General features: G+C 39.5%; 1 protein-coding gene across 1 annotated transcript in view; it reads right to left on the bottom strand.

The window, feature by feature from the left end:
• Positions 1-19,017: 19,017 nt before the first annotated feature.
• LOC141004351 (inactive N-acetylated-alpha-linked acidic dipeptidase-like protein 2) overlaps positions 19,018-26,386 on the bottom strand; it is a 438,618-nt gene continuing 431,249 nt past the window's right edge. Inside the window, exon 18 of the mRNA XM_073475786.1 lies at positions 19,018-19,376. Within this exon, the coding sequence (XP_073331887.1) occupies positions 19,130-19,376 (247 nt within the window). The 3' untranslated portion in view covers positions 19,018-19,129. The remainder of the gene's footprint in view (positions 19,377-26,386) is intronic.

Below are 26,386 nucleotides of genomic sequence, written 5' to 3'. Positions count from 1 at the left end.
GCCATGTATTACTTACCTGAACAAAGAAGCCAACAAGAAACGAGACGAGGAAAGGCACCAGTCCAGCATGGGCTATTGTCACTGGAAGACCTAGAGATTGAGATAATGTAGAAGGGTTTCTGAATTTGATTCTCACCTAAGAAGATTTGAAGACATGATGGACAACGTAGCACTTTTCTTCAGCTCATCTACCTGCCTGTCTATCACCGTCTCGGCTTGTCTTTCTTCTCTCCCAGACACTCCTTTCCACTCTGGCTCAAACTTACCGTAAAATTTTATGGATAGTGCTGATTTCAATATGAGATTTAAGTGATTGAACAAGTATTAACTTGGAAGGGGCCCCACCTTTGTGGAACTACATGAAGACCCTGCTCAAAACAAAGCAGTTAAATGTAATGTCCCATGTAATTTCCACCTCTACAAAAATCTCTCTCGTGTTAACTACACTTCATAAACCACAGTTAAATTTGCTCTGCCAATGAAAGCCAAGAGATGGACAAAGCCTTAATTATATTCCAAATGAACTAATATTATAAAAAAAGGAAGTGCAGAGGAAAGAATAAATATAGATCATCAAAGTTTTTACCATCATATTAGTTGAGTGAAACATGCCTATACAAAAATGTATAATCTGAATAACTTAAAAACCATTATGAAGCTCCATGTTGGGTTGAGACTGTGTGAAAGATGTCAACTCCACCGTAAATGTTCAGGATGCAGTGTGTGGTGTCCCTGAGTGAATTATGTAGCAAGGTGTTATTTTGTCCTATCCAGAACTGTTTATGAAAAGTGAATCTCTAGATTTGTTATAATGCATATCTTGTCCAAAGTGGGTTTCCCAAATCTAACTGATTCTCCTGTTTCCTCGAATCCAATCAATCCAATTTCAACAAGCGTGAACAGACAGGGTGTTGCGTTCCACAAATCTAACTAATGGGTGACTGATATGTTTATGGCCTGAGGTAAGAAGAAGTCAGTTTCAGAAAAACCTAGCCTATATATTTTTCAACATAGTTCCCTCCTACATCTACATACTTTGTCCAGTGGGTTTGAAGCATACAGATGCCTTCTTTGTAGAAGTCAGCATCTTGGACTTCCAGAAAGTGGTCCTCGGAAGCGATTACATCATCATCACTGTCAAAATGGCGACCACTGACCTTCTTCATCTTGGGGAAAAGGTAGCAGTCTAAATGTGCCAAATCAGGTGAACGGAGCAGTTGGTGGACAAATTCAAAAATGCATTCTGGATCACAGCCATTGCTGCTGTGGAATGGAGCTTTGTCCTAGTAGAAGAGCGGTCCTCTTGTCAGCTTCACACACAGGATCTTTCAGAATCTATTTTCTCCTGACTGTCTCAAGAAATCAATTGATAGGCCTCTCTAGTAGTGTGACCATTTTTCCAGGTAGTCCAGCAGCAGCACTTCTTTTGCATCCCAGATAACAGAGGCCGTCACCTTGCCTACAGACTGGGACAATTTTGTTTTTCTTGTTTTCAATCTCTGTTGTGTATTTCCCTACCTGTTTCCCCCCTCAGTTTTCCCTCACCTGTGCTTGTGTGCTTGGTGTCATCGCTGCAGCAGAGATACGCACCTGTCTTTCATCAACTCATCATCTGCCTCTACATAACCCCGGTCCTGGCCTCTCTTTTGGTGCCAGATTGTTCCGTCTCACCCAGTGACTCTCCAGCTCATTCCAGTATAGTATCTCATACTTTCTGATCTCTAGTGGATTTTTCCTTGTTTTTGTAACACTGTTTTTGCTTGGCTCATGTGCAGATACCTCAGCCGTCTCTCTGCTCAGCAATCAAATCATATGTGATCATGCCATTCTGGCTCCTGGCTCAACCTTGTTCACCTGCCTGCCCTCATCCTCATCAAAACCCTTTTTTGTAAAAATAAAACTTTTAACTCAACTCCAATCTTTGTGTCTCTGCTTCTGGGTCCACCAGCTACAAAACATAACAACTTTACCAACATTTATTTTACAGTTTAGTCCTAATTGTCAGTTCTGTCCTTACCAAACCCCCTCTGTGTGTTCCACAAACTTGACAACTCATCAACTGTTTTTCAAACCAATTACCAAACGTATAATCCTCAAATCTGCCTGTTGCCCATTAAGTGTGTCTTCCCTAGACCCGATGTTAAGTCCATCATAGTTTCAAGTGTGACTGTGATGTCCATCTTTTTGGTCCGTCAGTTAAATTTTGTGATTTCTGCAATAAAACAGAGGTACTCACCTAAGATTCCAGTTCCCAGTATCGTTGCAATTGTCAAGAAATCTAGGAAGACAAACAGAACTTGTTAGATTTAAGTATTCTGAAACAGCACAACAAAGCCAAAAAGCACTTTTCAGAAAAGATGGCATAAAAAAAATACCAAGAAAAGTAGGGTATAATGCACCTACAGAATATGACTGTGATAGTGGCAGTCTGAAAATTGGTAGTGTCCAATATGTTTCCGCTCTGGACTGACAAAAGCTCCCAAGTTTGTATCAAAGCTTTACTTCAAATCACAGTTCAAGTCCCAAATCAAGACTGGAGAGTCTCAAGTCAAAACCAACAAGTCCCAAGTCCAAGTTCTAGTCCTTAACATTGTGTTTCATGTCATTATTTGTGGGTCTACTGTTTTTCACTGCCACCTGCACCTTTCCCTCCTGCTTGTGCAAAGTGATTGGCTGTTGAGATTGAGGTTGATTTAAAGTATATCTGTTTTAAAGAAAATGAAGATTTTATTTGCACACCTTTCTTTCACTTGCAATTGCATTTTCTTTCCAGCTCTGACATTGCTATACTCATCTATCTATCTATTTGTTAAAGTTCAACAGATCATTGGTTTTCTGCCATGACAACTGTCTTTTACAATGTCAAATTCTTCTTTCAAAAGACAGTGGTATTTTACAACAGCAGCTTGAATTTATCCTATCCTTTCTGCAGGAAAAGGTTTGGCATGTTCAGATAATATTCACCAAAAATATAGACTTCAACAAAAGTACTTTCCTTCAGGGAGTCAACAAAAATCAACAAAAGATAGCAATTCAGTTTGTTACAAAGTTCTGTTTCTGAAATCTGTCCTGAGTAAACCCTCTTCCCAAACTAATCAATAGTGTTTTTGAAGTGTTTTCTTCACTGGGGTATCATCAATACTGCCTCAATTCAATGATCGAAATGTTTATTTAGAATCTAAATCTTGACACCCATACAAGTAATCCCTTCACACCTCTTTGACCCAATCTCAACAATCAACGATCATAATTTAAGATATTGAATGACCAGGTCAGGGACAGTTCAGAACAACAGAATATAAGCCAGATATCAATGGAAAGTCTACTGGCAGCACAAACTCAAATAACTTTAGAAGCAGCCGTGATATCTCAGCTGAGCTTTCATTGTAACCGGTCCCCCTTCGACTGCTCCATCTGCTTTTTCAATTTACTCACAGTTGTAGAGTGAAATAGATTTTTCAAAACTGCACACATCATCTCTGAGATCATTCATTCTCACTCAACCAACTTGTCCTACCTTACTGCCATGGTTCTGAGATTCAAAGCCAACATTATAGCAAATGACCCTGAGAACCCATCCTACCTCAAAACTACCCCCCTCCGGCTAAAGATATCAAAATAAAAGAGACACACCCCGCCTCAGTACCCCATCATTACCACTAACTCAACTGCTGTGAATGTTATGCAAACTGCATACTGTTATCAAAGCTGCAGTCTGTCATTTTGTACAGTTGTTAACATTGTATGATGTTGGCCTCTGGGTCAGTTTCAACTGTATCATGTCTGTGTGTGGTTTTCATGTTTTCTACTGTTCTCTAACAAACTTGTGCTATTTCCCCCTCAGGCAGAATAAACTGAAACTATCTGACTAAAAGGATGGTGACTACAATTCGACCCCTTGGGAACTGTAATAAGATACTTTGATCATTTTGATCAGTATGACAAAATGACCAATGACCAAAGGTAGAAAAACTTGAGGCCAATATATATGATATATATATCTATATACTGTATGTATGATGTGTATATATATACATACATACATACATATATCGATGACTGATATATTGGTTGGCCAATATTATTATCGATTTTGGCAGATATATTAGTATCTGATATATCTAATATAGTAGTGAAAAAAAAGTGGAATTTGGATTTTATCTTCTTGGGTGGGTCTTGATTTACCTGCGGGCCTCCCAAGTAAGGCCTGTGTATGGGAAACACCGTAATGGTTGCAGAATCAAAACGGTTCTGAATGTCAGTGTTTATGTATGGTTATAAATGTGTCTGCATCGGTACTGGACCCCTGCGAGCCAGTTTCCAGTGGTAAACCTTGGAAAGTATTGCAAGAGACTGAAGAATACACAAGGTTTACTTGTCTTATACTACGTCAATGGTATATTAGTGAGGTGGAGAAACGGAGTCTGAAAACATCACTCAAGAAAGGTTTCTTCAAAGGCTTACTTGATGCCAAAGCTTTTATGTTCACACAACATATTTCCAGAATGTCCTTTCTGTAATGCAGCTATGCGACCCTTCATTATGATGACAATAAACACCATCAACCAGCCCCTCTGTTGCCCGCAGGTTGATGGTTGGTATTGACGAGGCAGGTCACTTTTCTGTCGCATTCAAATCCATCACTTGCACTCGACGGACCTCCCATCATCACTAGAAATAATCATCAGTCATTTTAAATCAGCCTGATCGTTTTTCATGATTCTCTTATCAATTCTTCTCTGTGCTCTCCCACTGCCTCTCTAAAGATGGCTGAGGGACATATGGCATCAGTAATTAGACATGTCATCATAATCTTTTTCAGATTGTCTGTGTTCACACAGCTGCCGAGGCATGTAATGTAATGACTCAATAACTTGTGTCACAGACAGACAGGATTCTAAGAGAGAGACAGGAACATGGACAAAGTGACCTTAATAGTCATTTAATGGCGTTTTGATGTTTGACAGCACAGCCATTTGTCCCGTGCCCTTAGGCATGCTCGTCTGGCACTCCTTAGTCACAATCAAACATTTGACAACATAACAGCAATACAGAACATAGTGTCGAAAAGTGACTAAACTTATCTCAGTTCATTTGATGTCACAATTTATAAAAGGGCTCATCTCCCAACTTGCTGCCGAGGTTGCCATCAGTACAATCTCTGGCAAACAAAACCATCAACATGCCATCAACTTCCTTTTTTCTCAAAAAGTGAAATGGTCGATTTGCCATTCTATGTGTCTCGCCAACAGTTGTTATTTTCACCTGTTGTCAGCTGTCAGTGAGCAGCTTCACAGAGAAGGTGTGAGGGTGATGACCCACTGAGTCTGTAGTGACAGGAAGCAAAGTTCGCACCTATTAAGTTTTTATCAAATGTAAGTGAATCTCTTGTCAATCGTGTTGGTAAAGGAGATAAAGGTTGACTGATGCTGTGCCAAAAAACAGACAGAAAAACAGAGGCACTTTTTGGGCAAAGAAGCTAAATATTTGCTAGTTTGGCCCTCTAACATGTTAGATTTAGCTCCTTTAGTTTATCTTTGATGATAGCATGCTGAATATCTTCGTGTTTGGCACTTTGTTGGACCAAACGACAGTGCAACACCACTGTCGTAGATGCAAATCCCAGGTCCCAGGTAAACAAAACTCATTACGTCACAACAATGTCATGTGTTGAAATCTTGAAGTGAACATGTATGTAACGCTGTGATCCTACCCTCTCACTGAAGTTATACAGTGCAGAAACAAGATATAGGGAAGCCGAGGGGCTGAAACAGAGACACCATTCACCCTATTATAAGACACTGTACCATCAAAATGATTTTGAAGCTGTTATTTTAAGTACAAAAGTAACATAATCAGAAATATATTAATACAAAATTAAAATGTAAACAATATAATCACCTGATAAGAAACTCATAAAAAAATAGAAATAACTTCCAAATACTAAAAGTAAGACTATAACTCAAAATAAGAGCGGATAGCCTTGGTTACAATATGTCGTTAATATAAGAGTGAGTTCTTTTTGTCCCAGTTTGGGTTTTCGGTTTAGTTGTTTCCTTTTTTATTTTGGTATGTCTGTCCTTGTGTGTCATGAGGTCAAATCATGTCCTCCCTTTATTTTTGCCCTTTTTTCTTGCTCATCTGTGTTCTATTAGTCAATCACTCCCTGTTGTTGGTTCGTCTGTTTTGTCCCTGTGTCTCCTGCATCTCCTGTGTTTCTCAGCCCTGCCTTTCCGTTTTTTTTTACCAGCATCTGCTGCCTGTGTCCTTGTATTATTCTGGTTTGTAATTAGTTTAGTTTTTGCTTGTGGATTACAGACTGTTTTGTTGCCTGCCTATAGTTTTGGATTAATGGATTTTGGACTTCAGCTTTTTAGTTTTTTAACCCGTGCATCTGGGTCCTCTTCTGCCTTTTTTGTTGGATGAAGTTAACCTACTCCAGAGCAGGCCTTACAGCATCAGTTACCATGGTGATTTACATGAATTAAAAGTGAGTCGATTTTGTAATACTAGAAAGACAGAGCCACAGCATTTCCTATCAGCGCTGCAATGTTTGTGTGTATGAATGCTGCCATGTATGAAATAGTTAGTAAATGAACGGGCTAAACCATTTATAGCCCTAACAGGTAGACATGGTAATGTTTAATATTTATGGTTCTTGTGTGTCTCAGTACATAAATGATTTCATTTGAGATCTGGCACCGCTTGCCTCGCAGTCACAACAACTCATCAGCTGGGGAAAAGGAAGGGGCCAGATGAAAAGCAGTTCCTTACTAAGCAGCCTAAAAGACAAGTGAGTTCCTCAAACTGTCAGCTTTGTTTAGGATGTGTTCATGATCACATAAAACTGGCAAAAAAGAGAATGTATTTGCAGTTATGGGCTACTGAAGGCATTTCTTTCGCTTAATATGTACTACATGCTAGTGATCAACGACTCTTTTCATTCTCTGTATTTGACTTACTCATCCTAATGACTGAACTAAATGGTGGTGGAGATAGATCGTCCTTTATAATATGTGCATACCTGCAATTTATTGAGCAACCACTAGATGCACAATCGAGTGAAAGCAGATGTAAAATCTCAACATGAAACAGAACTGTGGTAAAGGTAATTGGATATGGATATGTGACTCGCATGATAAAAATGCCCACAATGTGCACACATTTCTCTGTCCATGGTTGAAGAGAATTGTCTGTGAATGTCAGCTTTCTTTATCGCACTATTATACATCTGCTGCTGTAATTCATTTAGCAGAATCAGCTTGTAGTCACAGGACACGGCAAGGAGGAAAGAGACGGCAGCGATAGTGTAACACAGAGGTGAACTAGCAAATAAAATATGTCTTTAACCTCAAAGACATGTCAGTTTTTTTGCAGTTTTAATTAATGTTAAATTTTCTTGTATTCTCAAGTTAACCAACTTGCTAGATCACTTGACCTGCTTTCCATCCAGAAGCCTGGCATATGCCATCCTCCCAAATGGCGTCCTCCTCAGCTGAGCTGTAACGTTAGCTAGCTTAGATGGCTAGCCCCCATCCATTCACAGCCAGATGCAATATCATCAGCCTCAGCCCTCCACACACACACACACTTCTATGGCATTATATTTGAGTCAAAAGTCGCGCGAGCGATAACACCTCTGCACGCGTAAATTATTTTGTGTCATGCGCGCAAATTTCAACTGCCGTGCACACTTGTTTGATCTTCGCGCACATATTCAGCAACAGAGTGAAGCAGAGGCAGGTGCGAGCGAGTAAAAAACAACAGCGACACGCACAACACCGTGCAGCTGCTTTGCGTGTGCTGGCTCGCTCCCGCTCTCGCTCTCTCTCTCCCCTGTGCTCGCTCGCGGTGGAGCTCTGCTTGCTCGAGGCCAGGACTTTTGACACTTTGGGGGCGGAGACCAAGGCTGACCCCGGCCCTCTTATGATTGGTCATTTTCCAGCCCCCCACGTGGGTGCTTTTTCAGTTTTCTGCTGATGACAGCTTCCGTCACAGACAGGAAGCTCACTGGTAGCGGCGGCAAATTGGAAGAAGAAGAAGAAGAAAAAGGAGAAGGAGAAGGAGAAGAAGAAGAAGAAGAAAAAGGAGAAGGAGAAGGAGAAGAAGAAGAAGAAGAAGAGCAGTAATGGCGACACCTGAAGATTTACACGTAAGTAACAACCTTGCTTATTAGTGACGTTGAGTCAGAAGGGTTCCATTCGTTCTGTCTTGGTATTTCTCTATCCACCTTTCTCCCAACTTCTCACAACGGAAGCCGGTTTTTATCTTCAGGCGGAACTGTAGCTACTGAAACCATCGAAACATAAACATGTTTCGATGGTTTCAGTAGCTGTCATAGTGGCGGCAAACCCATGGATTCTCTCTGCGCGTGTAGATGTGTTATCGCTTGCGCGACTTTTGACTCAAATATAACGCCATACACTTCACCTCACTCACCACTCAGGCCCACATCATCTGGGTGATGATTTCGCCCGTGCTGTGACATGTCAAACAACGAAAAGTCCTATAACATGCATCATTATGCATCATTGTGCAGAAAATCATCAAGCTACTGCTGCAACACAAAGTAAGCTAGTTGAGCTAGTTGTGAGCTAGTTAATGCCCTCTGGGAAAAAGGTCTAGCCTCTTGTCTACTGATGGTCACTGAACAGCATTACTACAGCAAATGGAGTCTGAGTTCTTTGCTTGAGGGCACCTGGACAGCAGCTCAGCAGCTGCTGAACTATTGTAGGAAGGAGCTTCAATCATTGGCTTGATGATTACTTTCACCTCACTCCCCAACAGTCTGTCACCTCACACACTCCAACCATCACTACACTAACCTCCAGAAAGCAGAGCTTTCAGCAGGGTACACCCTGGATAAGTCACCAGCTCATCACAGGGCTGAAACACAGTCCTTGAATCTCAAATTTTACAGCAGTAAGACCCCCCCAAACCCTTTGCGAGCGTTGGTATCAAAATCCTCCCTACTGAGTATGCCAATGATAACATCGGCCAGGCTGCTGCGCCGAGTCAAACCGAGTAGAGCCAGGCCAGCAGATGTAATGGAAAAACGGCAATAGAGAGCCGAAGTCACGCTCCTTCCAATTTCCCTCATGGAAAATTGATCCCGTTTGAATTGTGCCATGAATCACACATATGTTTGTCAATTTAAAAGATATTTTTTTAGCTTGAGAAAGTCGCAGTTGGTCATAAAACCAATTAAATATAAGAAAGTGAAAATACATCATCATAAAGACTACACAGCCAACAGTCGCATTAACGACTCACCAAAACCTGTAACTTCAACAATGTAGCGCTGGTCCTGTATATTAGCAGCTCACAGAACAAATTAACTACAATTTCACATGCAGCTGCAGTTCACAATATTTAGATTTCACAGATTTATTGTGATTTTCACCTTTTGTTAATACCTTTTCTGAGCCGAGTCGGCGGCCATGAGACGATGTAGTTCGCCGAGCGGTTCAACACCAAACTAGATGATATTTTACATCATTTACGACAAACTGTGACTTTAATGACTCAGCAAATGGTCTTTTAAATTGACAAGCATCATGTACGTAGTTCATGGCACAACTCAAACAGATTAAAAATACTATTTGTCTCTTTACATTCACTACCACGCAAAGTTTACCGGAAGTAAAGCCCCGGGTCCACCGGAAGGGGGCGTGGCTTCCGCTCTCTAGCTAGCAAGTCACTAGTAAACTTTAACAACGGTGAAACATTAAGCTAACGTTTGACTGAAGAGCATCCAAATGTTCTGTTCTGCCTTTTAATGTTATTTAGCAAAGCAGTAAATCGTTGACGAGGTGAAATACAAGCGGCCCTTTAATAAATTCCAACTTTTACAAATAGTTCAGTCAGTTAAAATATGAATATGAATCGTGGCGGTGACCTTTAACAAGCTTAAATTTAAGGTAAGTGAGCTCGACTCGTTTCAACACATTTGTGCCGAATTAAATGTTAAATCCGAATGATTCAGTGAGGATGTTTTGCTAGTTAGCCCAGGGTATCTTTAATGCCATATCAGCGACATTTATTTATTTATTTCCCGCTGTTTCTCCATGTTTGTCCTCCCGAGCGTTGCACCCCCTCCTCCTCCTCCACCATAACACGTTAGCTAAAAATGGAGGTTTGCTTCTTCTTCTTCTTCTTCAAAATGTTTGTTGTCTGTTGTGACAAACCAGATGTCGGTCAACACAGTGTGCCTGCTAATGCTTTCTATATTTCCGGACCGGGCTTGTGTGTACCGGTGTTTGCCTGCAAACGTCGTGTTGTGTTGTCGGTACTCACAGCACTGCAGGTAAATAAACCGCAACTTCCAGTGTCTGTCCTGGTTTTTCCGCGTGATTTTGATGGACAGAGTGCTGAGACTGTTGTCGGGGATGGGGCAGGGGCTTGTTTGGGTTCTTATCTCCTCTGCATCGGTCGCCATCATTTTCAGCACCCTGTCTCTCCCCCCTCCTCCTCCTCCTCCTCCTCCTCTCCTCTCTCTCGCGTGAACGCGCACGGTCCTCCGGATGCTGCACGTGCCCGACGAGCTTCAGCACTGTGAATGGAAACTAGCACAAAACAGCTGATGGGAGTCATCAATTAAGCATATAGACCGGGGATCTGTCTCCAGGGTCACATGCAGCATTGAGAGATAAATTATCCAGGCGACTTCTCTATGCAAAGACTTCAATTCACCCAACCAGGAAGTACAGCACAGACAGAGGTACACACACTTATATTAGCCCTCTTAATTTAAACTCTGTAGCAACTAATGTGGGAGCCAGTGTTGGGAAAGTTACTTTCAAAATGCAATGTATTCATCACAATTCAATAGCCTAGATCTTTTTAAATAAAGGAATGTGCTTGGATACAGGGGTGAGTAGACAGACAAAGAATCACAGTCTGATATATTATGAGATAGGAATAAATATTTTTAATTGTAGGCTCAGTCAGACCTCAACCTTCTATAATGTAGCCTAAAATGACATGATAAGATAAAAATCTCTTTTTCTATGCCTTTTTATTTTAGTCCACAGAACGAGGAATGCATGGGCGTATGTATATGGTATTTTACTCCACCGCATTTTCTTTATAACTTTAGCTTCAAGGCAATTTGCAGATTTACACAATACAAAATATATTTTAAAAAGTAAACTATGATGAAGGGGAGACCGGGGATGGTTGAAACATTTTTTATCGCAGCACATATAACTTGCTGACCTCTCAAATTTTGACACAATGTACCCGTATGCCATTTCTCCATTACATCTGCTGGCCTGGCTCTACTTGGTTTTGCATTTCCATTACAACTGGGCTACCTGCTTGAAGGTGTATCTTAAACCAATGACGTGCTTGTCTCGATCTCTGCAGCACTATCGAAGAATCACAGCTAACAAAGTGGCTCCTAGGTTGAGGGCACCTCGCTCACCAATGTGCAGAGGCTCAGTCCTCAGCAGAGGCCTTTGTTGCATGTCTTCCCCCATCTCTTTCTCCACTTTTCTGTTTATCTAAAGCTGTTCTATCTATTAAAGGCTGGAAAAAGCCCCAAAAATAATCTTAAAAAAAATGTGAATTGTATCCAAACCTCCCTACCTAGAAGAAGGTAGAAATAGTCCCTGAATACATACACATAAAAAATTCCTACTGAGGTCTACCTTGCTAACCTTACCTGTCAAATACGTTGTACCTCAGGAGTGAGTCCAAATCACAAGTCTGCTGCCCCAGTCAAGACTATCTGGCTGCTGACAACACAAGGCAGCTGTCATAATCTTGCAGCATCTGTCAGTGTCAAATGTATACTTTGGCAAAAGACACAGGAGACTAGAATTGGACTTCCTGTTTGAATTTCAGGTTATAACTATGTTTTTGAAGATGATATAACAGTAAACAGATACATCTGTGTGGATATTGAAGGTACAACCAGGTAAACAGTACATTCAATGAAAGGAAAAGCCCTCAAAGTCTGTGAAAGGTTAAAGAAAAGTTTTTGCAGGTTTTGCATATTTTATATTGGAGCTTTTATAAAGTTAAAGGACAGCACCTCCCTCAACCACTGCAGAAATGATGGGGCTTTAATCAACTTCCAGTTAAAAAGAATCAGTCTAGCAATGAAGTGAGTAGCAAAACTTGCTGGCGCCAGTTTGGGGGTGGTATGCCAAAGATGGCCATGTGTCCTACCAAGACTAGACTATTGCTGCATATTCAGTTTTTTTCTGATTATCAGCAAAAACGTCCTTTCTTACCAGAAGATCATTTTTTAAAAACAATCTGCATACCTATTCACACGGCTATGAAATTAGTGGTCAGATATATAAGTAATCAAATGACTCTCAGGTGATCCCTCCTCGGTGAAAGTGCTGCTGTTACAACCATTCCTAGTCTCCCCATTATTAAAGATTACGATAAGCCTTTTTGATCCCGGGAGGAAATTCACAGACTACCCAACAGTATATCAAGTCATTTGAAATATGCCCCAACTTAATCAGCTGTAACATAACGCGATGCAGATTTAGTTAGATAAATACCAATTATCCAGTTATTACCACTGTTGAGCAGTTAGGGGGGTAGTGAAGGAAAATAGGCTGTGAAAAATAACCAAAGGCTAGTATATCTTTCATTTCAGTAGTGTAATTCCTGTGATGCCCTGGTTGTAAGTTTGAAGTGTGTTTCACCTCTGACAGACTTTTGCTTTGTTGCACATGTAACTACATCCATCATTAATGTCACTGTGTACAGACACAGTTCTTCATTATTGCAGGAAAGTGAGAAGGTGAACCACTGGAAGTTTAGCTGGAAATGCAGATTATTTGTTTTGCTGATTAAATGTATGTCCTTTTGTTCCACCTCCCAGTTGTCTGTGACACCAACAGGAACAAAAGCAGATGCTTAAAATGTTCTTTATTGCAATAAAAATTCAACAAGACTTCAACGGTTCAACGGACAGAAAACACATGCCAGAAAAATCCCTGCATAAGCTACTAAAGTTGGAATATCATGCATACAGAAACCAGGCCAAACTGAATAAGATTCAGCTTATTTAAAAGTTCAATTTTAAAACAATTCCAAAGAAGACATTTTTTTATATTATTATTTTTTTTTTAAAGGTAAAATTCAGAAAAACTAATGCCAGGGTTTAAAACACTAACATCACAGAGAACATTCACAAATTTGTGCAAATTCCACAATACAGCATTTTCCAGTAATGTCTGCTTCTATTAAAAAATATTTAACATTGCATATTAGGTCAACCTACTTCAACTGTCCAAATTTTTTAAATAAATACTGTACACAGTAAGCAGCTCGTGGTTCAACCAAGTCAAGTATTTTTCAACATGTGACTTGAGACCTCTTAAGAGGTAGGGTATAGGCTCTGCTTGTGCAATGATGCCTTTTGTACTGCAAATCATCACATTTATGTAGTGTAATGTTTTACTGACGTTAAAATAGTGAATGCCTGAACCCTCTAATTTACCCCTCGTTGTTAATTATTCCAAAAGAGATAGGAAGGAAAATTTAGAGCAAAAAAAGGTTGAGAGCCACTCTATCTTTATGTACAACAGTGTAACATGTAAGCATGAAGTCATAGCACAATAATGAGGGAGTAATGACTTTCTTCGTGGATGTATTATTAACATGCAAGTAGAAAACAAAAAAAGCCAGAACTGATGCAAGAGATCCATGCTGTGAGGCTGACTTTTTACACTGTAACACATCAGGCCAACTGGAATCAACATGTTAGAAATCTGAAAAACACTTTACTATGTTATAACTGAATAATGTGCCGTCTCGTACATTTATATCTGTGTCAGTGCTACATAATGTGCAGCAAAGTCTTCCATGGCAGCAGCACCTGATGCTTCCTGTCTGGGACTTGTGTTGCTGCTTACTATGTTAAGTTTGAGCCACAGTAACAACATTAATTTACAGTATGTCTCACACTTTGACGATACACAGCATATATTGGTTTCATTGAATTACGAATATTCATGATGGTGATTTAAAAACAAAAGCACGCATATCATTAACTTGTTCATGTGCTTGGTTTCTATAAAAGTCTCGTACTTTCGCCCTTTTCATACGTTTAAGCAGATTTTTCTTTCTTTTTTTTTCTCTCAACAATTTAAAGCACCTCAGGGCTTTCCAGTCCGGTCACCAGGATAAAATGTTGGCAGTTTACATTTCAGCAAACCACAGATTCATTTACATTTGTGTGTGTCTTAGGCTATGTACCAAATTGACATGTCTAGACTAAAATTGTCGATCACGGTTGAATGCCTCTGCACAACAGTCAAGCTGTTGTTCCAAAGCTGTAGCATTTAACCTCTGACCTTTTCGATATCAGATATCATAAGTATCATTTAGGTATTAATTATTGAGCTATGGCCAAAAATATGTTTTGTGAGGTCTATTTCCTAACCGAGTTGTAAGTTGTTAGTCATAGCTGTGATTTGTAGAAATGCACTTTGCCAACATTTATTCTTGCGATTGGGTTGAGCTTTTTAGATCGATTGAATTTGTGGAGTCATAATTGGCACAGTCAGTTATTTTGTCTTTACACTGTTAACTTACTAACTTGTTAGTTGGCTTATTGTTTAGCAGAGCATTGTGTCATTCATTGTTAACATGCTAACCGGTGCAAGAGGTGCATTCAGACTGAACATGTCAAATTTCCCGCTGGGTTATTCATGTGAAGTTTCAGTGTTTTTGCCATCTGCATTTACCACAAGCAGCCAATGCACAAGCAGTTGCTAGGTTAGCTGTAGCTAGCTAACAACACACGTTATGTTATTTTTATTTTGGTAAGTTTTTGGATGCAATTGCACCGCCAATAGAATTCACTTTGGGTGCTGTCCACATGCATGTTAAATAGTTTTAGGGAGAAACACATATACAGTATAATTACAACACAGTGGAGGGTAACTGATCCGATTCTACAGCTGACTATCAGCTCAGAGGTGAGGACCTCTATTAGTGCACTACAACAACAACAATTTGGAGCTTAATCAATTTTTTGGTTTTTCCATTTGACATTAAACTTGTGAATTAAAGCATTTTTTTTCTGATAAAAGGCACATGATTTAAAGCAATGAACATTTATATTTTTGATCCCTGAAGTCTTTTTTTTCTAAAATCAGTATTGCAAACTGACACAATCACAAATTATCAATTGAACTATAAAATGCTGCATATCAAATCTTTCCTGCAAATTGAAATGTATTTAATAAAAAAAACACCACACCATATTTCTAGACTAAAGAATGCATGGAAACACTAAATACTAGAACAAACAGATTATCTGGGCAAGTAAAGAAACAATTGTAGACATTGCTATTGTCTTTCCAGATGCTTAAATATTCTTGAGAGCATTTTTAAAAGTGTGTAAACGCTACAAAATTCAGACTTAATAAGAAACTACAGCTGCCAAGTCCGAGCCCTCCCACCCTTCGATCATGCTAAAAAAGTCTGACACATTCAAACTATTACAAAGAAGTAAGGTATGAAATATTTTTTCATTTTATAAAATAGTGCTCTACTCATTTCTTTTCACACATACACATTTCTAGTACACATCATGCCTAACTACAAAATACCCTGAAGCCCCATTTACCAGTAGTCTTCATACAAATGTTGAATCACACGACTCCCTGTAATTAGAAAGGACTGCTCGAGCTGCTGATTTGAGCGATTTGGTTACAGCTTGAGAACCATAAACCGACATACACTATTGCTCTTCCTCACAATAATAATGTGTTTTGAATACCATTTCATACTAACAATTACTTATTAAGCAGTAACAAAAAAGATATATTGCTCAGGTTTCTAGCTTGTGTAGGCCATTAAAGCCAGCACATCAGCCTCAGACTCCTAAATCTCTTGTCGTGAGCAGAGCAAACTGCTGCGCAATGAGAGAGATCTGGATGGTGGCATTAATTAGGGAGAGAATGTGAGAAGAATAAAGAGAAAGAGGAGGCAGAGAGAGAGAGAGAACGCTGGCTGTTGCCACTTATAATATTAAGAGTTTCCAGGATGTAGCACAGTCAGTGAGAGAATGGGAGAAAGTGACATGTGGAGATAGAGCGCAATTGTCAAACACTGCATAATGGCTGTAAATGCACCCAGCTGGAATCACTGTATTGTGATGATCATTCTGCTGTTTAATTTCACTTGTTAATGCTAAAAAAAATGTGAGTGTTTTTTGCTTGATCTGCCCTGTCAGATTGTTGTGAATGCGACGCAGGACTGAGTTTCTGGGTAGCCAAGTATGGCAGCATTTGTCAAGAATTGGCTGATGCAGATTAGATGCAGAATTAGATTTTTAAAAAAGTTTTATCTTCTATAACTGTAATTATTACCATGTTTGAATATAAAAATGTCCCTCTTTTACCTCAGCTTTCCCCTCCCCCATTGTCCCCCATATTTAGTTGCTGATCTCTGTCATTGCCACCCCCCCTTGTTGGCCTGTCGCACATAAAGACTGCCTACCAAGCGCCTGACAAAGGATGCCTCGCCAACTGCTTCTTCTCCCCTAACATTGAAGTGTTGGACCAGTTTTACCAGCAGGAAAAACTAGTGTGAACAACAAGGACATACTCCCCCACCAGCATCCCACCTGCTAACACTGCCGGTGACTGTGGCTGTGGTGTGGGGCTCCAGGCCAAGCCAGAGGCATTGAACCTAGGTCTCTGCAGCGATGAGTGAGTGTTTTATGTCTGTGCCACTAGGACACCCTCATTACAGTCATCTATTAACACACAGCTCAAACTGCTGAACTATTTTGCTTTTTAGATGCTATTCATTGACTACACTGCTGAATGAAAAAGTAAAGTTACCTTTTTATTGCTTAAATTATTAGATTCCTTCACTAGTTGTATTCTGTTGTTTATAATGTGAGTTATTGCTCTTTAACAAAAGTGACAAGCCATAAAATGCCATGGCTTACAGTCATTATAGAACAGCTAAAGGGTGTCGTTGGGTGGGCTTAAAGTAGAATGGCTTATTGCTTAACAAGGCCCGTATGGATCACTGGGAATCAGAAGTTTACAGTTGTCAGATGAAGCAATTAGAAAATTCATCTAAAGCAAATTCCAGTATTTTTTTAACCTCATTCTCATATCTTTGGCCAATTTCATGCATACTTTAGCCAGTTTTAAATCTCAACGTGCAAAATACAGCAACTGCAGGTAACCCTCTATTGTCAGGCACACCTCTAGAGTAGTAGTATAAATGATGGGAAAGGGCCTAGACATACCTAACCGACATCAAAGAAATAATAGTGACGAGGGCCGACTGTTGTGTTGCCTCACGTCACTGTATCAATGATAGATTCAACACTTTAGCCTCGGCAGCCAACACCACAGATACTCACTGACAGCCATGGCATTGTTGTGTCAAGGGGTCAAAATAAAACATAGGACTTCCACCGAGGAGACCCAAGTTCAAGTACTGTGTACTCAATGTTCAAAATTGATTTTAACTTATGCAAAGTTATGTACATGAACGTACATACTTACTTGAAGACAGACCATGGTCTTTTCCTGAACCTAACCAAGTAGTTTTGGTGCCTAAACCTAACAAAGAAGCTTTGGTGCCTAAACGTAACCAAGTAGTTTTGGTGCCTTGACCTAACCAAGTAGTTTTGGTGCCTTGACCTAACCAAGTAGTTTTGGTGCCTTGACCTAAGCAATCAGTGTCTGTTTCAATAATGTTCAACAGTCCAAAACATATAATTTGTGAAATATTTGTCAGCAAGCTTCATTTTGAAAGCTCTGCACATGCAAAACCGATGCTAGAGGGGCGCCAAAGCTGCCATACTTGATGAGCTGGAAGTGAGAACAGTCTGACAAACTTTGTTCTTCCCAGATTCAGGTTAAAACAACTCGAATAAAACAAGTAAGAATATCATGGCAAGTTGTGTGAGGCTCCCAAAGCTTTCCAAATAAAGTTCCATTTTACATAAATCATTTAAAACTTGTTTTTGAGTCCAAATGAAAACTGGCTGAAGCAGTGATTGGCCCCCTGCACTAGCAATCATAGCTAAACTCATAGGGACCTTCTTCCAGGGCAACTTGCTGGCTACCCAAGCTAGCTGTTTGGTTAGCCAGCTAGCTTTTAGTTGTGTTGGACCACATGGAAAGTTTTATTTGTAAAGTTTTAGAAAGCTGCTTGCCCAGATATACCTCGTTTTGATTAATTTGAATTTCCTGTATCTGTACAATGTCAGTAAAGAATGCAAAGTTACAGGGAAACAATCCAGGTTGTAAAATACCTAAATTTTTCCTTATGAGCGCACAGCACTATGAAAACAAGTAGCACCACAAACAGACATTTTCTAAACCGACACATGATCTTTTTTTTTTTGAGTGTACCTCTGTCGCTCAATGTGTGCAATTGAAGTGTAAAAAAAACATGTAAACACTTTCTTTCTCTTCACATGTTGAGACAGAATTAAAAGATTTTTACATTTTCTTGATCAGGTAACATCTTTTTTTATTTGAGCTTAAGTTTCCTCAAAACCCTCCCGCGCTGGGATTTTTTCTGGAAAAATGATGGACAAACGTTTTCTACTTAACAGAGCAAATGTCTGCTGAGACAAAAGTAATTATCTAAAATTAGCTTATGCCTTATATTACTGGTCTGCTTTCACTAGAAAAGGGTATAGTGCAATTTAAATGACCTCGCTGCATCAATATTATTTGCATATTTAAGAGCTAGTGTGCAACAAGTTAGTTTCAATACATTCATCGATCCGCAAACAGATTTGTTTTTACATCCCTCGATATGAAAACCATTCAAATGTTTAAAAATTCTCACAACATTTTGGATTGTGTGTCTAAACTGGTCAAATATTAGTTATTGCTGCAGTGTGGAATCATAGGGATACATGCTACAATAAGGTGGGAGCTTCAATCAGTCAATTGAATCAATCAATTCTTTTTTCTGTTGAGTAGTGTTAATACTCAACCTTTCCGGGACTGTAGTATGTTGAGTAAGATGAGGGTTTGGATGAGGTCAGTCGGAGGGTCAATTTTGTTTTTAGGATTTGCAATGGATTTAAACTTGATGGAATTGATCGATGGCAGTTTTTGCCCCCCGTGTGCGTTCAAGCTCACTGCCGGGTCTGTGTCAGCCAGGATCATTTTCCGTCACTTGGGTAATTTTCAAACAAGTCCAAGCCAAAACACACCAGCCGCTCAGCTGACCGGATGGCCCTGAGGATGAGAGACAGTGACTGGTTCCTGGTGCTGTGGCAGAGGACTTCCTTCTCTGCAGAGTTGTGTTTGATTACTTTGCTGGTGACGTTGCAATGCAGGGCGGCTTCTTGTGAGAACCTGAGGATGGAGAACTGAGGAGTCTTCCCTGGGAGGCTGTATAACAGGTTCCTATGGAGAGAGAGGGGGCGAGAGGAGAGCTTCAATAAATAACTTAGTTTATGCAAACAGAAAATGACCTGAGAATTAATTGTTTTGTGGCAAATCAAATGAACTCAAAGTACAACTAAAAATGCTATTTTAGCTTGAATGTACACTCTTCATAATTAGATCCACAGTATCCCCTTGTCCTGATCTCTTCTCTAATTACAACTCCAAACAACAGTTACGTTAGTTTTTGTTTTTGACAACTTATCTTGACTGAATGCATTTGTTTGTATTTTTGACTGGAGTGCCTCTCCTTTTTTCTTGATGTTAATTCACATGGATGTTTGAGCTTCACTGTGCTGTGTTGAATGAGGGAGAACAATGTGGAAAACCCATATCAGACCGTGTCTGTTGTTCAAAGCACTTTATTTTATAAATGTTTGCCTTGAGAGGATCTCCTTAAGTAGATCTAGTCACAGCACTGCTGCTCTGAATTGCCCCCATCATCAATCTTGAGATACTCTCCGATTTTTCACATTAAAAGTGTCCCGACTGCATGTTCCACAAAAATAAATACACACACACACACACTCGTATCAAAATTTGATGCTAGTCCATGTTAACTCTCACATCAAGCCATCATACTAACACAGACCCTATACTTTGTTGCAAAAGGTTCACCGTCCGTCTGAATAAATCGATCATCTTACATCCCGTTCGCTCTCGCTTTGTGGCAACAGTACGCATCAATCATCATTTGTTTGTGAAAATCTTGATATTGATTTTGCAACAATGACACAGCTCGATAGCTAGCTATTCCTGTTGTTAACCTTACTGTACATTTATATACACTGGTTGTCAACCGTACGCAACGCTACTGACTTTGAATCATGCCAGCATAACATTGGCTTTCTGTCTAATTGCTAATCTGTCTATGAGCTGGGAGGACTCGTTTACCTCCTGATGTTAAGTCGCATCTAAGGTTCGTCCTATTTACTGGAGTAGTGAACAACATTTCCATTGCATGAGAACCTTATGGAATTGTAATGATTGTTTCAGGTAAACTCTCATGTGTTGCCAGGGAAATGGAGTTGTGTTTTTAACTTTATATCTAGGTCGCAAATGCCCTTCGAGGTGTCCCTAAACAGGAATTAATGGACTCCACATCATCCATTGGGTATTATCACTTACAACTCAAAAAGTAGATTTATTTAATTTTTAAGTTTCCCCTACCATTGAAAATGTATGAAGCCACTCGTTGTCTAAGTTAATCTTATTCATACATTTGTAAAGATGCTGAATGTTGACATTTCTGATTTTGGCAGCTTCAGCACACATTTTTTTTGTGTCAGCCAACCAGCAGCTAATTAATTGTATTCAGGCCAAATTATGCTAAACTGCTTTAATCTGACCTTCATAGAACCACCACCTGTGAAAACCTTCAATATTTTCCTCTGGTTAATATTTGTGACAAGCATGCCGTACCAGTTGAGTTATTGTTCTTTAAAGACACCCCTATTTATGTCTCTTTGTCTTCCCGTCACACTGTGGTACACAAAGCACATATATAAGCGCAGACAAGCCTTTTGGGGGTGGCAGAGTAGTCATTTGTAGGTCAGAATGGCAGAGACTTCGGAGTGTTGCTCTCCTCGGGGCTCAAGTACATTGATTTCTCTTAAAGTGGCTGAACAGACAGTCTTAGAGAGTAAATGGAGTGATTCTTCATCTGTTAAGACACAGGTCGCAAGCTGTAGGGTGTGAACGAACACTGACCTTCACCACACAATTTAGACTCAAAGTCAGCAGCACTGTGAAGATTCTGTGTGTACTCTACCATATGACACCATTATATGACACCAGAAAGGCTACTCCTGTGAGTTAAGGGGTTTAGGCTTTTGTCATATATATGTGTTGACACAGTTTATTCAGTAAAGCAATGTAAAAAAAAGAAAAGTCAGTCAATGAACACAAGCAGCTGTCACGTTCACCACAATGTCCATGTTTGTTTTGTATCTGCTCTGTATCTTCTGGGTGTGCTTTTACAAAATACTGTATGTGATGAGTCCAATGCTATTTGGCAGGCAGCTGTCATAACTTAGATTTCTGACCAGCACATGAACACATAAGTCAGCAGCAGACTTTCAAATGAGTCTGCACTTTCAACTCCATTATCATACTGTGATAAAATGGCTTTGAAAACAATTAAACAACAGACATTGATAGCAACTGTTCTGAAAGACTGGAAGACTGGCAGCCAGGAAGGTAAAAAAAACCAGGCAAAATGTCAATATAGTAAATTTTTGAGGAAAACATTTTTACAAATTTGTCCAAGTTGCGACTGGATGTTAATCATAAGATGCTGAGTCATCCCATGTGGACTTATTTCTTTGGAGACAACCTGCAACACCTCTTATGCTTTGGTACATTATCAGCAATACATTTGAACAATCCAGGATTTTTTCAGAATATCATACACAAACTCCTCCTACTCCAGTTTAGTAAAGTTATTTGTGATGGAACGTAGGGCTCAATAAAACAAGTAATACGGAACAAATATGTACCGAAAAGCTTTTACAATATATGCATTATTTGTGCTTCGCCGAATATTGCATTCATATTTGAGAACATCCCTACTGTGAACAAGAGTCAGCAAGAACATTTGACTTTTAAAGGAGGAAAAAGGAGCCGGACAGAGCAGGCATGCATTGGCAAGTGCTTTAATGAGCTTGCCAGTAGGAGTTTGTGTTGCCATCGGTCAGTATTGTGTTCACGTCTTGGACAAAGCTGTAACCCTGGAACAACAAATAAATTCAGAGGATGGTGTTTTTCTGAGGAAACAAGGCTGTATAAAAATATTTTGCCCACTGGTCATTGGCAGGTGAGACACTGTTTAAAACCTGGTGATTTTTACATCCAGACCATCATCCATCCACTGTCTGGACTTGCTTATCCTCTTTATGGTTCCTGGCTGGAGTTACCCCAAGCACACATTGGGCACGAGGAAGGACACATGCCTGGACAGATCACCAGTTTATACATGAGCCTTTTTCAGACAGGGAATCTGTAGCATTGCTGGCTTCATCAGTCTGTTTCACACAGGTCTCTGTTATGTAAATGTGGTGGCTCTATTTAAACACAACAGGGCCACTGCCACTAAGAATTCCCTGTTCTGATTGGCTGGCAGATGTTGATTAAATTCAATTACAATACAACAAATAGTTCTGACCGAGCAATCTGATTGGTCAAGTAGACATAGTAGACACAGCGCTACTAGCCTAAAAATAGACGTGAAATTTGTGGACTCATAAACTAAATCTGTTTATTTCATAAAGAAAAAGAAAGGAAAGGAGGATGCAGAAGCTAAGAACCAGCTAACATGAGGTGGAGGGTGGTTTGCCTCAACCAGAGTGCAGCTCGGGGTGCTTTACCTCGCCAGACTTCCTGTTTTTTAACATCCGAACTCGACTTAAGCCCATGCAGTCCATGTAAGCTGAAGTTATGAGTTTGTGTTACGATGGTTATAACTTGTCTATGTAATCTATATATCTATGGATACATATGTACTCATATAGAACTGTTACAGTTCTCTCGAACATCAGAGAGCATCTGGACATCATTTTCACATTTTTGTCCAAACCTGGCCAAGCCTGTCGGGCTTGGTGGGTCCAAACAGGTTCGGGTCAGTTGTCCATGCTCTAGCTACCACTTGCAATCCATAGAATGTACAACTTGTCAGTTAATAAATACCCTCAAATACTAAAAAAAATAAAATAAGGTGCAGTGGTGAGAAAAGAACAAAATGAAACACTCAAAACAGATAGCAAAAGTGGAGCACTGCTCAAAAGTGCTTTAGAGCTGATGTAATCTTGTCTGTCCATGTCTGCCAGCCAAAAGACTGTCACCCACTGCCTGTCTGTGAACATACAGTTATGAAAGAGGTCTTTTTGAGGCACCTCAGAGTGTACATAAAGACATCTGCTATCGATTGGTGTGGCCCTCGGCAACCTGACATCCACTCTTAATGGAGCCTGTGTCCTGCTCGGCAACACAACAAATTGGGTTTAAACTGTGTATGCTGGTCCCCGGTGTCACTCAGGCTGGAGCAGCAGCATCCATTCAGCACTGACAGCTGCATGGTGTGTCTGACAGTCCTGGTACCTCTGTGAGAACCATTAAAGTTTAGTTTCAAAGTATGAACATTTGGGCTTATCCTCCCTTTTGTAAAGGGGTATTTAAAGACTAGGGCCCGACTTCAGGTACAAGGTTAGGAGGAACTACTCACTAATACTAGAAATAGTAGAAATAATGAAATGGAAAGGGAATTTTAGTGTGCATATGCAGAAAAGTCACATTGGTTTGGATAATTGGCTGATGTGAAAGTCAGTGTATTGATTATGGAAGTCAAGTTCAAGAGGTTTTACCTTCTAAAGCTAGAATGATGCTTTAAAAACCTCATCTGTAAATCCATTTAAATCCAATATGCAGCTGCATGTTTGGTTCGGATCTTTTTTAGTTGAAATACTGGAAAGGGGACCCATATTAGCATATCGACGTCCAAAACCAAGGTCACCCTCCAAACTCAATATGGAATTTCCAATAGCAATAGGCAGCTCTAGATATGGATTTCAGGATTTTATTTGAAGATACATGAAACCTCTGTTTGCAAATACATAATTCAATATTGGCTTTGGAAGTCATATTTCCAGGTCTTTCACCCTACAAATGGAGTGTGCTTAATTCCAAAATATATTATATCCATATTGAAGTTTCAATTCGATATGCAGCTCCAAATATTGATTTCAGATGTTAGAAAATGTAACCTCTGTGTGCTTATGAGGAAGTTCTACAGTTCTTGCTTGTAGCTCTAAAAGTTAGCAGTCAACTTTCAAATACAATATGGAAGTTCTTGTTCAATGTCAAGTTCAACGTATTGATCTTAGATGTCATCACTTGTCAGTGTAGTATACTTGTGTGCATTTATGGAAGTTTCTTATTGGTTCATTTCTAGACAGCATTGGCATATAAACATACATTAATGATTATATTGATTTTGTAAGAAAGACTCCTCCTTTGGCAATATAGTATTTTAACCTGTTTGGAGGTCATCTCCACCTCAGAAAAAACGGAATTCATAGTGATATATAATCAAAGTTGTGGGACTGAGTAGAAACATTTTTCATCAACATCCAAGATCTGAGTGATTCACAAAATCCTAATTACCAGTTAGTACTTTGACCATTTTCAGTGTCCCAATGATACTGCACTGGTGCATTAACAATAAATGTTGAAGCAAACATCAATCAGTCCCAACTCCACCTTCGTGTGGCCCTTTGCAGTTATTTTAACCAGCCAATCAGTGGGGGTTATTGCATATCCTAAAGTCTACTCAAGCCAAACACTTAACCTGGGATATAAATGTAATGAGAAAAGTTAGGCTGGACTCGATTGACTGATTGATGGACCATTGTTGATGCAGTAGGAGGCAAGTCCAATGCTCGTTTATCAAGCGAGCTAATAAATGTCGATGAAGGTTCTCAGTCATCCAGGTCATGGTAATTGTAAGTGCTGTATCATAGGCAACTGGACTTGTTTCAGAGTTTAAAAGCCTGCAACTCCCCTCCAGTTAGTTAGAACTGAAGAAGCCTCTTGGATGAGAGGTGAAACGTCTTCAAGAAACTGAAACACGTGCAGTTGCCTACGATACAGCACTTAGAACAAGCTAATAAATAATACACTTTTCTTTGGCATGTACATTCATGGTGTCTAATATTTTATCATTGACACGCCACAAGGGGGAGAGTTTGATGTATCAAATGTAAAGTCGATTACCAACATTAAAAGAATATCCCATCTGTTAAATGTGTTAAGTAGTAACAGTAATTATTGTACCCTTGGGTTTTAGACATCAAGGCAAAGTCTATTGACTCGATGAAGGTTGAGTTATCCCCCCTTACCAATGGGAGCATTGAACATTAAACTAACATCAGTCCTCTCTTGCTAATATATTGATGTCTCACAATATAAAAAGAGTGACATTTAACTTGAAGACATTATTATTAGGCCTCAACTGGCAATTATGGAAATAAACCTTTGGAATGGGAAATTATTAACTTGATTCTTGATTATAAAGTTGTATCTGTTGGTAATTTGATGGTGGCTTACTATGAAAAAATAGACAGGAAAATTGTTCTGAAGTTGGACTGATAGGCTGTAACTGGCTAAAAACTGTACAATTTACAACTACAGAAGTTAGAAAGAAACTAGTTGGACATTAAGCTGCAACAATTCACTTCAATTGAGCATCCTGCTGAGGGGAAGTTAGACAGAAAGCAGTTTGAAATTGAAATGTCATGATCAGCAGACATTAAGCAGAAACCAGCTGGAAGTTAACTGGAAATTGCCATTATTGGAAAATAGTCATGTTGGGGTAATTTTCAAATACATTTTGAGGTAATTACTGTGGTAACTGGGGGGGAATTTCGAATATGTTACTTAATAACCACCTACTTGAACTGTAAAATGAAGAGCTATGGGTAATTTAATTGTCATTATATGACAGGGTTGCAAAGCAAAACGAAAGTTGTGACATTCATCAACATTGAGTGTTTAAACAATGTTTATTATTTATTAGTAGTATGCTATGTGAGGTTAATGGCAGTCATTAGCAATCAGCTTGAGTTTGAATTTTGGGTACTACAACAAAAAGTCTTCTAATTATAACACAATTTTTCAACGATCAATATTCATTGATCAAAAAATACAGAGTGTAATACACACTGTAGTATTCTTTATTGATTGTATTGATTCCAAGGTGAAACAGGACTGCAGTTGTTCAGCGACAGTTGTACGACTCTGGCATTTAAAATTGAACACAGCAGGACCATCGACTGACCCTGCTGGTGCCTACAGCACTTATAATCTTGAATCTCATTCCAGTGTCAGCAGCAACTACATCTTTAAACTGAAATATTTACAACCAGGCCGCAAACAGGTCCGCAGTGGCTTACCAAATACCCATCACACTATCTTATAGC

This window comes from Pagrus major, chromosome 11 (genome assembly GCF_040436345.1).
Source record: "Pagrus major chromosome 11, Pma_NU_1.0".
Classification (NCBI taxonomy): Eukaryota; Metazoa; Chordata; class Actinopteri; order Spariformes; family Sparidae; genus Pagrus; species Pagrus major.
The sequence above is the reverse complement of the archived record's forward strand: the minus strand, read 5'-3'. Positions and strand labels throughout refer to the sequence as shown.